Source organism: Heterodontus francisci, chromosome 2 (genome assembly GCF_036365525.1).
Source record: "Heterodontus francisci isolate sHetFra1 chromosome 2, sHetFra1.hap1, whole genome shotgun sequence".
NCBI classification, from domain to species: domain Eukaryota; kingdom Metazoa; phylum Chordata; class Chondrichthyes; order Heterodontiformes; family Heterodontidae; genus Heterodontus; species Heterodontus francisci.
The window spans coordinates 221575627-221590712 of record NC_090372.1 but is presented as its reverse complement, the minus strand read 5'-3'; the positions used below and the strand labels follow the sequence as shown (position 1 = coordinate 221590712).

Below are 15086 nucleotides of genomic sequence, written 5' to 3'. Positions count from 1 at the left end.
CAGTTCCGGTCAGACTCCATCCGGAGTGACTGTGTTCAGTTCCGGTCAGACTCCATCCGGAGTAACTGTGTTCAGTTCCGGTCAGACCCCATCCGGAGTAACTGTGTTCAGTTCCGGTCAGACTCCATCCGGAGTAACTGTGTTCAGTTCCGGTCAGACTCCATCCGGAGTAACTGTGTTCAGTTCCGGTCAGACTCCATCCGGAGTAACTGTGTTCAGTTCCGGTCAGGCTCCATCCAGAGTAACTGTGTTCAGTTCCGGTCAGACTCCATCCGGAGTGACTGTGTTCAGTTCCGGTCAGGCTCCATCCAGAGTAACTGTGTTCAGTTCCGGTCAGACTCCATCCGGAGTAACTGTGTTCAGTTCCGGTCAGACTCCATCCGGAGTGACTGTGTTCAGTTCCGGTCAGGCTCCATCCGGAGTAACTGTGTTCAGTTCCGGTCAGACTCCATCCGGAGTGACTGTGTTCAGTTCCGGTCAGACCCCATCTGGAGTGACTGTGTTCAGTTCCGGTCAGGCTCCATCCAGAGTAACTGTGTTCAGTTCCGGTCAGACTCCATCCGGAGTAACTGTGTTCAGTTCCAGTCAGACTCCATCCGGTGTAACTGTGTTCAGTTCCGGTCAGGCTCCATCCAGAGTAACTGAGTTCAGTTCCGGTCAGACTCCATCCGGAGTAACTGTGTTCAGTTCCGGTCAGGCTCCATCCAGAGTAACTGTGTTCAGTTCCGGTCAGACTCCATCCGGAGTGACTGTGTTCAGTTCCGGTCAGGCTCCATCCAGAGTAACTGTGTTCAGTTCCGGTCAGACTCCATCCGGAGTAACTGTGTTCAGTTCCGGTCAGACCCCATCCGGAGTAACTGTGTTCAGTTCCGGTCAGACTCCATCCGGAGTAACTGTGTTCAGTTCCGGTCAGACCCCATCCGGAGTGACTGTGTTCAGTTCCGGTCAGACTCCATCCGGAGTAACTGTGTTCAGTTCCGGTCAGACCCCATCCGGAGTGACTGTGTTCAGTTCCGGTCTGACTCCATCCGGAGTAACTGTGTTCAGTTCCGGTCAGACCCCATCCGGAGTAACTGTGTTCAGTTCCGGTCAGACTCCATCCGGAGTGACTGTGTTCAGTTCCGGTCAGACTCCATCCGGAGTGACTGTGTTCAATTCTGGGCCTCGCTGCTCAGGAAGGATATATTGGCCTTGGTGAGGGGGCAGCACAGATTGACCAGAATGATTCCAGGGCTAAAAGGGTTAAATTATGAGGTCAGGTTGCGCAGACCCGGCTTGTATTCCTGAGTATAGAAGATTAAGCGGCGATCTAATAGAAGGGTTTACGATGATTAAAGGAGTTAATCAGGTAGATGGATAAACTATTTCCTCTGGTGGGGGGAGTCCGTATCAAGGGTGAATAACCTACAAATTCGAGCCAGGATGTTCAGGGGTGATGTCAGGAAGCACATCTTCACACAAAGGGCAGTGGGAATCTGGAACTCTCTCCCACAAACAGCTGTGGGTGCTGGGGATCAGTTGAAAATTTGAGGACTGAGAATGATGGATTTGTTTTGCTGAGTTTATCGAGGAAAGGCAAGAAAATAAAGTTAAGATGCAGATCAGCCGTGATCTAAGTGAAGTGCAGAACAGGCTGGAGGGGCTGAATGGTCTCCTACTGTTCCTACATACGGAAAGCTGGTTGGGAGAAAGGCATTTGGTAAAACTATTTGAGAATTACACCAGGGTGCTGGTGTTCTCCCATCTCTACAGTATTCTGCCACTTCCTTATCATCCCTCGCGAGAAAAAACAAGAGAAAAACATTTCTGTAGAGAAACATTTCACGACCTCAGGACGTCTAAAAGTACTTCACAGCCAATGAAGTGTAGTCACTGTTGTCGTGTGGAATTACTGGAAATTGGATAAGATTGTATTAGTAAAGGGGGAGAATATGTTCGTGTGTAAGAGTCTCCCACTGAACTGAAGAGGGCAGTTTTTGGGTACAGACTGAGAGTTGCAGTATTTACAGTATTTGTCTGTTTAAAGAGATGCAGCATGCTCTGATACGAATGGCACTCCTTGAATCAATAAGAGATGAATATGTTGAGGAGTCTGTGGCATATTTTTCAGGTCCTGGCTGAGGTGCTGTCCTGGGACCTGCCTCCAATCTCTGAAAGTTACAAGAGAGCCTGTCATAGCTTGGCGCTGGGTAAGCAGATATAATCAATGGGCCGAATTGCCACCTCCTGTGCCACAATGATTCTTTGACTCTCTATGACTCTAGGAGAATGCAGTGGGAATAATGAGGGTATATTGCACACGGAATAACATAGAGCGTGAGAGTATCTGCACTGTGTGTACCATCTATAAGATGCACTGCAGCAATTCCCCAAGGCTCCATCAACAGCACCTTCCAAACCCAAGACCTCTATCAACTGGAAGGATGAGGGCAGCAAATACATGGGAACACCACCACCTGCAAGTTCCCCTCCAAGTCACACACCATCCTGACTTGGAACTATATCGCTGTTCCTTCACTGTCACTGGGTCAAAATCCTGAAACTCCCTTCCACCAGCATTGTGGGTGTACCTACCCCAAATGGACTGCAGCGGTTCAAGAAGGCAGCTCACCACCACCTTCTCAAGGGCAATTAGGGATGGGCAATAAATATTGGCCTAGCCAGTGACACCCACATCCAAAAGAACAAAGAACAGTACAACACAGGAACAGGCCATTCGGCCCTCCAAGCCTGCACTGATCTTGATGCCTGTCTGAACTAAAACCTTCTGCATTTCCGGGGTCCATATCCCTCTATTCCCATCCTATTCATATATTTGTCAAGATGCCTCTTAAATGTCACTATCGTACCTGCTTCCACCACCTCCCCCGGCAGCAGGTTCCAGGCACTCACCACCCTCTGTGTAAAGAACTTGCCTCGCACATCCCCTCTAAACTTTGCCCCTCTCACCTTAAACCTATGTCCCCTAGTAACTGACTCTTCCACCCTAGGAAAAAGCTTCTGACTATCCACTCTGTCCATGCCACTCATAACTTTGTAAACCTCTATCATGTCGCCCCTCCACCTCCGTCGTTCCAGTGAAAACAATCCGAGTTTATCCAATCTCTCCTCATAGCTAATGCCCTCCAGATCAGACAACATCCTGGTAAACCTCCTCTGTACCCTCTCCAAAGCCTCCACGTCCTTCTGGTAGTGTGGCGATCAGAATTGTCCGCAATATTCTAAGTGTGGCCCAAATAAGGTTCTGTACAGCTGCAGCATGACTTGCCAATTTTTATACTCTGTGCCCCGACTGATGAAGGCAAGCATGCCGTATGCCTTCTTGACTACCTTATCCACCTGCGTTGCCACTTTCAGTAACCTGTGGACCTGTACGCCCAGATCTCTCTGCCTGTCAATACTCCTAAGGGTTCTGCCATTTACTGCATACCTCCCACCTGCATTAGACCTTCCAAAATGCATTACCTCACATTTGTCCGGATTAAACTCCAATCGTGTGAATGAGTTTTATAAAAAGACAGGGCAGTGTAGTTTGGTGTTATAATCTTGTGTTTGATTCCCTTTAGCTGAGGATCCTTCTCTGTCAAAGATCCTCCAACTGCAGGAAAATGGCTCCTCAATCGATTTATCCAACCTGTCCTTGACCAAGGAGAACCTGACCCCGATCCTGCGGGCACTCAAGCTACAGACGGTCACCCGCGAGCTCCACCTCTCCGCTAACCGCCTTGGAGATGAAGCCATGGACGAGCTGCTGGCCAGCCTAGTGACCATGCCCAACCTGACGCTGCTGGACCTCTCATCCAATCACATCACACACGATGGCCTGAGGAAGCTCTGCGATGCCACCAGACTCTCCAGGGACACCCCCTTTCAGGTTTAATACGTAGCCAACAATTGAATGATAATGAATGCCCAATCGCAGCAGGGGAGGCCATTCATCCCCTCGAGCCTGTTCCACCATTCAGTTAGATTGTGGCTGATTTGCATCTCAACTCTATTTACCTTCCTCAGCTCCTTATCCCTCGATATTCTTACCCAACGATCGTCTATCAATCTCAGTCTTGAAAATTTCAATTGACACTCAGCCTCTTTGGGGGAGAGAGTTCCAAATTCCCACTCCCCATTGTGTGAAGAAATGCTTCCTAACATCACCCCCGAATGGTCTGGCTCAATTTGGAGGTTCTGCCCCCTTGTTCTAGACTCCCCCCACCAGGTGAAATAGTTTCTCTAACGACCCTATCAACTCCCTTAATCAAAAGAACGAAGGAGCTTTACTAGAATGGTCCCAGTGATGAGGGAGTGGAGAAGCTGGGGTTGTTCTTCTTGGAGCAGAGAAGGTTCGGGAGAGATTTAATAGAGGTGTTTAAAATCATGAAGAATTTTGATAGAGTAAATTAACAGCTCTTTCAAAGAGCTGTCCCGGGGTGAAGGCTGAATGGCCTCTTTCTGTGCCGTATCATTCCATGATTCTAAGGTAAACACCTTGATCAGATCCTAAACCTTCTAAACTCCAGGGACTACAAGCCCAGTGTTGGTGCAGTACATGTTTCTCAATGCTCTGTTCAGCAGTCCGAACTCAATAGTGTGATCTAAAACAGTGATCTCATTCTGTTGAGCTGCCCCTCTCTCTGTTTCTTGTATTAATGCTCACCTTTACTGAGACCAGCTTTTTATTTCCAGATTGGTTTAAAGAAACTCTACAGTTTAATTTATTCCCGGGATGTGGGTGCGACTGGCCAGGCCAGCATTCATTACCCATCCCTAATTGCCCTTGAACTGAGTGGCTTGTTAGGCCATTTCAGAGGACACAGAAGTTAACCACATTGCAGTGGGTCTGCAGTCACATGTAGGCCAGACCGGGTAAGGACAGCAGATTTCCTTCCCGAAAGGACATTAGTGAACCAGATGGGTTTTTATTAACGATCCCACGGCTTCGTGGGCACTTTTAATGAGACCAGCTTTTCACCGCCAGATTATTTGTTAAATTAAAATCCTCAAACTACCATTGCTGGGATTTGAACGCCTGATCTCTGGATTACTGGCAGAAAAGCAAAATACTGCGGATAATGGAAATCTGAAACGAAAACAGAAAAAGCTGAAAGTACTGAGCAGAAATGATGAAAAATCACTGACCTGAAAGGTTAACTCTGATTCTCTCTCCACAGATGCTGTCAGACCTGCTGAGTATTTCCAGAACTTTCTGTTTTTGCTCTGGATAACTAGTCCAGTAAAATAGAGATGTACCACCGTACCTTTGACTGGTTATTGCCGAACGCCCTGTTTCCATGTTCCAACTGGGGAAATAATGGTTTACATTTTGAAAGTGTAGAAGGAATGGGGTCCTGAGTAATTGAGTCCGAGCATTGGGTTCAAGTAGAAGCAGGTCTTGATCTGGACACACAGTTGATGCACGCGAGTCGGAAGTCGGTGCAGCACTGTTCATTAGTTTAGAATTAAAACAGTTCACTGCAAAGATATGTGACTGGTTTCTTTATGTTTCAGAATCTGGAGGAGTTGAACCTCAGCCTCAATCCCCTGGGTGACAGCAGCTCTCAGTTCATAGCCTCACTTGTCAGATCCTGTCCGGTACTGAGCACGCTCAAACTCCAGGCCTGCAGCCTCACAGCCAAGTTCCTGCAGCATTTCGCACTGAGTTTCATAATGAAAGGTACAACCCAGACAAAACTCGCATTTCTATACACCTTTCCCCACCTCAGCACATCAGAAATCATTTCACAGCTAGGGGTAGAATAAGGCAACACAGGTTCAAAATAGTACAACTGGTGTTAGGAAATTCTTCACAAAGTGACTGGCTCACAGAATAAACTCCCAGACTGGAAGCAGACATGCCCGGGGATAGAGACCTGGTGGGTACATTCAGATCGCTCAGCATGGATGAATTAAGATGGGCTGAATGGACTTCATCATCCAACAATAAATTGTAACAGGCAGCATGTTGGTTTAACCTTCAAAGTGACTCTCATTTGAAAGATGGTATCTCGTACAGTGCAGCACTCCTCAGTACTGACCCTCCGACAGTACAGCACTCCCTCAGTACTGACCCTCCGACAGTACAGCACTCCCTCAAACTGACCCTCCGACAGTGCAGCACTCCCTCAGTACTGACCCTCCGACAGTGCAGCACTCCCTCAGTACTGACCCTCCGACAGTACAGCACTCCCTCAGTACTGACCCTCCGACAGTACAGCACTCCCTCAAACTGACCCTCCGACAGTGCAGCACTCCCTCAGTACTGACCCTCCGACAGTACAGCACTCCCTCAAACTGACCCTCCGACAGTGCAGCACTCCCTCAGTACTGACCCTCCGACAGTGCAGCACTCCCTCAGTACTGACCCTCCGACAGTGCAGCACTCCCTCAGTACTGACCCTCCGACAGTACAGCACTCCCTCAGTACTGACCCTCCGACAGTACAGCGTTCCATCAGTACTGACCCTCCGACAGTGCAGCACTCCCTCAGTACTGACCCTCCGACAGTGCAGCACTCCCTCAGTACTGACCCTCCGACAGTGCAGCACTCCCTCATACTGACCCTCCGACAGTACAGCACTCTCTCAGTACTGACCCTCCGACAGTGCAGCACTCCCTCAGTACTGACCCTCTGACAGTGCAGCACTCTCTCAGTACTGACCCTCCGACAGTGCAGCACTCCCTCAGTACTGACCCTCCCACAGTGCTGCACTCCCTCAGTACTGACCCTCCCACAGTGCAGCTCTCCCTCAGTACTGACCCTCCGACAGTGCAGCACTCCCTCAGTACTGACCCTCCGACAGTACAGCACTCTCTCATACTGACCCTCCTACAGTGCAGCACTCCCTCAGTACTGACCCTCCCACAGTGCAGCACTCCCTCAGTACTGACCCTCCCACAGTGCTGCACTCCCTCAGTACTGACCCTCTGACAGTGCAGCACTCCCTCAGTACTGACCCTCCCACAGTGCAGCACTCCCTCAGTACTGACCCTCCCACAGTGCTGCACTCCCTCAGTACTGACCCTCCCACAGTGCGGCACTCTCTCAGTACTGACCCTCCGACAGTGCAGCACTCTCTCAGTACTGACCCTCCCACAGTGCAGCACTTCCTCAGTACTCACCCTCCGAAAGTGCAGCGTTTCCTCAGTACTGACCCTCCGACAGTACAGCGTTCCATCAGTACTGACCCTCCGACAGTGCAGTGTTCCCTCAGTACTGACCCTCCGACAGTGCAGCGTTCCCTCAGTACTGACCCCCCAACAGTGCGGCACTCCCTCAGTACTGACCCTCTGACAGTGCAGCGTTCACTCAGTACTGACCCCCCAACAGTGTGGCACTGCCTCAGTACTGACCCTCCCACAGTGCGGCACTCCCTCAGTACTGACCCTCCGACAGTGCAGCACTCCCTCAGTACTGACCCTCCAACAGTGCAGTACTCCCTCAGTACTGACCCTCCGACAGTGCAGCACTCCCTCAGTACTGACCCTCCGACAGTGCAGCACTCCCTTAGTACTGACCCTCCGACAGTGCAGCACTCCGTCAGTACTGACCCTCCGACATTGCTGTACTCCCTCAGTACTGACCCTCCGGCAGTGCAGTGCTCCCTCAGTACTGACCCTCCGACAGTGCAGCACTCCCTCAGTACTGACCCTCCGACATTGCTGTACTCCCTGTACTGCACGGGGAGCATCAGGCTGGATTCTGGGTTAATGTCTATACAGTGGGACTTGAAACCGGAACCTTTGGACTCGGGCGTGAGAGTTTTACCCGCTGAGCCACAGCAGGTTTACTGACGTGAAAGCAATGATGTCTTTCAGTCTTAAATGTGTATTGCGTGAGGCGATTGATATTCTCAGTAGGATGCTCTAGTTATGTTTTTATCTATTAATGGATTAGTTATGCAGTAGCTTACAGGGGAGGTTGTGACGTAATAGAATGTCCCTGGACTGGTAGTCCAGAGATCCAGGCTAATGCCCTGGTGAGCCGAGTTCAAAGCTCTCCATGGCAGCTGGTAGAATTTAAATTCAATCAATTACTAAAATTCAATTAATTAATCAGATTAAAATCAGGAATACAAAAAATGTTGCCATGTAACTATTGTCGATTGTCATAAAAACCCCATCTGGTTCACTAACGTCCTTTCGGGAAGGAAATCTGCTGTCCTTACCTGGTCTGACCTACATGTGACTCCAGACCCACAATGTGATTGACTCTTCACTGCCCTCTGAAATGGCCTCGCAAGACACTCAGTTCAGGAACAATTAGGGATGGGTAACAAATGTGGACCGAGCCAGCGACGCCCACATCCCATGAAAGAATTATAAAAACAGTTATTCTTTTCTGCTGGTAGTTAGCTGTAGTTCTCCATGAACAGGTATGTGAAGTGAAATAATAACCTGTCTGAGGTGCTGTACTTTTCAATCTACATACCTGCTCAGCAATCTGCTCTTTATTCACTCAGGATCCAGACACCTGAAGACATTGATCCTGTCCCACAATGACCTGGGCTTCAAAGGCATACAGCTTCTTCTGAAGAATCTCCCCCATGACGTCCTTTCTCGTCTCGAGATCTCATCAGTCCTTGGTAACCAGGAGGACAGGCCATTTGTTGAACTGATTGTAAAATACCTCACCCAGGTCAGTCCAAAATGGTCCCAAATATCAGGGGCGATCTTTGCTCTGTTGATAGCCAAGAGGAAAGTTAAGCTGCGGTTGGGGCACTTTTCGTCCCCCGTTTGTGACTCCTGTTTCTCCAAGTCCTGCTTCTCATGTGCCCCGTGCAGTCACACACTGTTGGGAGAAACCCCAGGGCAAGTGAGGAGGAGGCTGCTGTGTCCTTGTCATTGCCCAGAGTTTACTCACTCACTCAATGTGACTATCCCAGTTAGATGGGATTGCGGTGGATCTCTACATGTCTGGTAATGTTTATGTTACTGGACTAGTAATCCAGAGGACCCACATTGGCTTGGGACAGGAGTCGCATACAGGCAGGACTGTGCAGTCACGTACCAGATGCTCCGAGACATGAGTTCAAATCCCACCATGACAGCTGGGGGAATTGAAATTCAGTGAATTAAATGAATCAGGAATTGAAAGCTAGTCTCAGTAATGGTGCCAGCAAACTACCATCAATTGTTATAAAAACCCAACTGGTTCACTAATGTCCTTTAGGGAAGGAAATCTGCCGTCCTTACCTGGTCTGGCCTACATGTGAATCCAGACCCACAGCAATGTGGTTAACTCCTAACTGACCTCTGAAATGGCCGAGCAAGACATTCAGTTGTTATCGTGATGGGCAACAAATGCTGACTTTTCCATCAACATTCACATCCTGTGAGTGAATAAAAAAATGTGAATGAGATTAACATGAGCAGAGATTATACTCAGGAGACCTGAGTACAACTGGGAAAGTCACATCGCTGTCTCCCAAATGAAGGAAATTTGACATTCGGACTGAATCTCGGACATGGATTAGAAACGGTGATGTGATTTCAACATGTGATGATCATTCTGGGGGTCCAGCCATGTAGTGACAATGTTATAGCACGATTAATCCTGACACCTGAATGTATGACCCAGAGAATGTGCAGGTACCACCAGCTTTTTGAAAAGGTGAAGTCATTTAAAATAAAAAGCTTACATCAGTAAAAGTGACCAAGAAGCTGTCAGATTGTTGTTAAAAACACATCTGGTACATTACTGCACTTCTGAGATGAAAGAACCCCCACAGAGTGAGCTCAGACTCTCCTGAGGGAAAGAGCAGAGGGGTGAGCTGGAGATTCCTCAATAGCGCCTGCTGCTGTGGAGTTGGATTCTCTAACTAAGCTCCTCAGAAACGGTGTATTTCCATGTTTCATTAACCTGAATATTATTTCCTCCAATCCAGGAGGGCTGCATTCTGACTCATCTTAATCTTTCTGAAAACTCTTTGACAGATGATTCGATCAGTGATTTTGCCAGGTAAATCCGATTGATCATCAGATTTTACCATAATTGCACTTTTGTAAAATTGCTGGGTAGCAGTAATGCCAGTTCCTTCGTGCACAGAGAAAGAACAACTTGGTTTCAAACAGCCTCTACTGATCTGATGGCTCATACAATCGAGGGAGATATCTGTACACTGGTGTCTCTCAGTCCTCCCTCTCTATCAGGGAGATATTTGTACACTGGTGTCTCTCAGTCCCCCCTCTCTCTCAGGGAGATATTTGTACATTGGTGTCTCTCAGTCCCCCCTCTCTATCAAGGAGATATCTGTACACTGGTGTCTCTCAGTCCCCCCTCTCTATCAGGGAGATATATGTACACTGGTGTCTCTCAGTCCCCCCTCTCTATCAAGGAGATATTTGTACACTGGTGTCTCTCAGTCCCCCCTCTCTATCAGGGAGATATCTGTACACTGGTGTCTCTCAGTCCCCCCTCTCTCTCAGGGAGATATTTGTACACTGGTGTCTCTCAGTCCCCCCTCTCTCTCAGGGAGATATCTGTACACTGGTGTCTCTCAGTCCCCCCTCTTTATCAGGGAGATATTTGTACACTGGTGTCTCTCAGTCCCCCCTCTCTCTCAGGGAGATATCTGTACACTGGTGTCTCTCAGTCCCCCCTCTTTATCAGGGAGATATTTGTACACTGGTGTCTCTCAGTCCCCCCTCTCTCTCAGGGAGATATCTGTACACTGGTGTCTCTCAGTCCCCCCTCTCTCTCAGGGAGATATCTGTACACTGGTGTCTCTCAGTCCCCCCTCTATCTCAGGGAGATATTTGTACACTGGTGTCTCTCAGTCCCCCCTCTCTATCAGGGAGATATTTGTACACTGGTGTCTCTCAGTCCCCCCTCTCTATCAGGGAGATATCTGTACATTGGTGTCTCTCAGTCCCCCCTCTCTATCAAGGAGATATCTGTACACTGGTGTCTCTCAGTCCCCCCTCTCTATCAGGGAGATATATGTACACTGGTGTCTCTCAGTCCCCCCTCTCTATCAAGGAGATATTTGTACACTGGTGTCTCTCAGTCCCCCCTCTCTATCAGGGAGATATCTGTACACTGGTGTCTCTCAGTCCCCCCTCTCTATCAAGGAGATATCTGTACACTGGTGTCTCTCAGTCCCCCCTCTCTATCAGGGAGATATTTGTACACTGGTGTCTCTCAGTCCTCCCTCTATCTCAGGGAGATATCTGTACACTGGTGTCTCTCAGTCCTCCCTCTCTCTCAGAGAGATATTTGTACACTGGTGTCTCTCAGTCCCCCCTCTCTCTCAAGGAGATATTTGTACACTGGTGTCTCTCAGTCCCCCCTCTCTATCAGGGAGATATCTGTACACTGGTGTCTCTCAGTCCTCCCTCTATCTCAGGGAGATATTTGTACACTGGTATCTCTCAGTCCCCCCTCTCTATCAGGGAGATATCTGTACACTGGTGTCTCTCAGTCCCCACTCTATCTCAGGGAGATATTTGTACACTGGTGTCTCTCAGTCTCCCCTCTCTATCAGGGAGCTATCTGTACACTGTTGTCTCTCAGTCCCCCCTCTCTCTCAGGGGGATATTTGTACACTGGTATCTCTCAGTCCCCCCTCTCTATCAGGGAGATATCTGTACACTGGTGTCTCTCAGTCTCCCCTCTCTATCAGGGAGCTATCTGTACACTGTTGTCTCTCAGTCCCCCCTCTCTCTCAGGGGGATATCTGTACACTGGTGTCTCTCAGTCCCCCCTCTCTCTCAGGGAGATATCTGTACACTGGTGTTTCTCAGTCCCCCCTCTCTCTCAGGGAGATATTTGTACACTGGTGTCTCTCAGTCCCCCCTCTTTATCAGGGAGATATTTGTACACTGGTGTCTCTCAGTCCTCCCTCTCTCTCAGGGAGATATTTGTACACTGGTGTCTCTCAGTCCCCCCTCTCTATGAGGGAGATATCTGTACACTGGTGTCTCTCAGTCCCCCCTCTCTATCAGGGAGATATCTGTACACTGGTGTCTCTCAGTCCCCCCTCTCTCTCAGGGAGATATTGGTACACTGGTGTCTCTCAGTCCCCCCTCTCTATCAGGGAGATATCTGTACACTGGTGTCTCTCAGTCCCCCCTCTCTCTCAGGGAGATATCTGTACACTGGTGTCTCTCAGTCCCCCCTCTCTCTCAGGGAGATATCTGTACACTGGTGTCTCTCAGTCCCCCCTCTCTATCAAGGAGATATCTGTACACTGGTGTCTCTCAGTCCCCCCTCTATCTCAGGGAGATATTTGTACACTGGTGTCTCTCAGTCCCCCCTCTCTCTCAGGGAGATATCTGTACACTGGTGTCTCTCAGTCCTCCCTCTATCTCAAGGAGATATTTGTACACTGTTGTCTCTCAGTCCCCCCTCTCTCTCAGGGAGATATCTGTACACTGGTGTCTCTCAGTCCTCCCTCTATCTCAGGGAGATATTTGTACACTGGTGTCTCTCAGTCCTCCCTCTATCTCAGGGAGATATCTGTACAATGGTGTCTCTCAGTCCCCCCTCTATCTCAGGGCAATATCTGTACACTGGTGTCTCTCATGCCCGCCTCTAATCTCGGGAGATATCTGTACACTGGTGTCTCTCAGTCCCTCTCAGTGAGATATCTATACACTGACTGGTGTCTCTCAGTCCCTCTCTCTCAGGGAGATATCTGTACACTGACTAGTGTCTCTCAGTCCTTCCCTCTCTCTCAGGGCGATATCTGTACACTGGTGTCTCCCAGCCCCTCCCTCTCTCGCTGGGAGATATCTGTATCCTGACTTGTCTCGTGGTAGTTTCACCGGACCAGTAATCCTGACCCCCAGTCTAATGCTCTGGGTTCGAATCCCACCTCAGTAGTTGGTGAAATATGAACTCAATCAATAAATCTGGAATTAAGAAAAGCGAGTCTAATGTTGACCATGAAACCATTGTTAATTGTTGTTAAAGCCTATCTGGTTCACTAATATCCTTTAAGGAAGGAAATCTGCTGTCCTTACCTGGTCTGGCCTACATGGGGCAATGTGGTTAACTCTTAACTGCCCTCTGAAATGGCACTTCAAGGGCAATTAGAGATGGTCAGTAAATGCTGTCCTTGTCAGTGACACCCACATCCCATGAACAAATAAAATCTGCCATTTTATGATCAGCTGAGGAGTGATAAATACTTCTTTGGACTGCTGGCCATACAGGGCCAGTGTTGAACATTGGAACTCACACCATATATTCCCCTCTCCCTGTAGGTGTTTGCCGTCAGTTCCGTCACTGGCATTCCTTGACTTATCTCAGAACTCAGGAATCAGTTCCAGCGGGCTGGAGACTCTCTTGGCAGCGTTTGCCGAGAGGAATTCTTGGATGGAAGTCCTTGATTTATCAGGTCAGTTGGGAAAACCTGTGCATTTGTCTCAGATTATTTTAAAGTGAGATCCTTTAGGGAAGGGACCTGTGCTTGGCAGACGAGGGTTGCCAACTGTGATTGGGGCATCTTCCTGGTGGTCTCCATCACATGACCTCCCGCCTCCAAGTGACTCGCCCCCTGTCAGTGGTCACCTAACACCCCCATCCTTGTATTCCTCACCTTCCTGAGCCAATTGGAAATTGAATACATTTTTCAGTAGTTAATTGCATGTTTCAAAGGAGCACTTCAAATTTATGGGGGTTTTTTTCATCTTCTCTGTTCTAAAAGAATTCAGCATCAAAGGGCTGCAGCAGAGACAAGAATTCTTCATCGAATTTCTTCAGCAAATGCTGCCCAATTTGAACAGTGTATGACAGGCTTGCCCAGACGTGACCTGTTACACTCTGCCCAGGGGAGTGTGGATCAAATCAGGCGGGAATGTGTTTAAAATGGACACTCTATTCTGCCGAGCTGCCAGCGAGACGGAGACAGCAGAATGTGCTCACTGAAACCTGGAGTTAATCTTAGAATCATTGAATCAGCACAGAAGGAGGCCATTCAGCCCATCCTCTCCATGGCAGGTCTCTGCAAGAGCAACTCAGCTAGACCCACTCCCCTGCCTTTTCTCCAGAGCCCTGCAATTTATTTCTCTTCAAATAAGAATCCAGTTCTCTTTGGAATACCATGATTGAACCTGCCTCCACCACACTCTCAGACAGTGCATTCCAGATCCTAAACACTCACTGAACCTGCCTCCACCACACTCTCAGACAGTGCATTCCAGATCCTAAACACTCACTGAACCTGCCTCCACCACACTCTCAGACAGTGCATTCCAGATCCTAAACACTCACTGAACCTGCCTCCACCACACTCTCAGACAGTGCATTCCAGATCCTAAACACTCACTGAACCTGCCTCCACCACACTCTCAGACAGTGCATTCCAGATCCTAAGCACTCACTGAACCTGCCTCCACCACACTCTCAGACAGTGCATTCCAGATCCTAAACACTCACTGAACCTGCCTCCACCACACACTCAGACAGTGCATTCCAGATCCTAAACACTCACTGAACCTGCCTCCACCACACTCTCAGACAGTGCATTCCAGATCCTAAGCACTCACTGAACCTGCCTCCACCACACTCTCAGACAGTGCATTCCAGATCCTAAACACTCACTGAACCTGCCTCCACCACACTCTCAGACAGTGCATTCCAGATCCTAAACACTCACTGAACCTGCCTCCACCACACTCTCAGACAGTGCATTCCAGATCCTAAACACTCACTGAACCTGCCTCCACCACACTCTCAGACACTGCATTCCAGATCCTAAACACTCACTGAACCTGCCTCCACCACACTCTCAGACACTGCATTCCAGATCCTAAACACTCACTGAACCTGCCTCCACCACACTCTCAGACAGTGCATTCCAGATCCTAAACACTCACTGAACCTGCCTCCACCACACTCTCAGACAGTGCATTCCTGATCCTAAACACTCACTGCACCTGCCTCCACCACACTCTCAGACAGTGCATTCCTGATCCTAAACACTCCCTGAACCTGCCTCCACCACACTCTCAGACAGTGCATTCCAGATCCTAAACACTGACTGAATCTGCCTCCACCACACTCTCAGACAGTGCATTCCAGATCTGAACCACTCACTGAATCTGCCTCCACCACACTCTCAGACAGTGCATTCCAGATCCTAAACACT

General features: G+C 49.0%; 1 protein-coding gene across 4 annotated transcripts in view; it reads left to right on the top strand.

Annotated features, from left to right (window-relative positions):
* LOC137351620 (tonsoku-like protein) overlaps window positions 1–15086 on the top strand; it is a 321657-nt gene that overhangs the window by 296246 nt on the left and 10325 nt on the right. For 3 of the 4 annotated variants that reach the window (XM_068016251.1, XM_068016241.1, XM_068016243.1), the window contains 6 exons: window positions 2111–2189; window positions 3567–3874; window positions 5503–5668; window positions 8454–8629; window positions 9879–9952; window positions 13201–13334. In XM_068016251.1, the coding sequence (XP_067872352.1) occupies window positions 2111–2189; window positions 3567–3874; window positions 5503–5668; window positions 8454–8629; window positions 9879–9952; window positions 13201–13334 (937 nt within the window). Of the gene's footprint in view, window positions 1–2110; window positions 2190–3566; window positions 3875–5502; window positions 5669–8453; window positions 8630–9878; window positions 9953–13200; window positions 13335–15086 lie in introns of those variants that run through there. The other variant, XM_068016254.1, reaches the window with a different exon arrangement.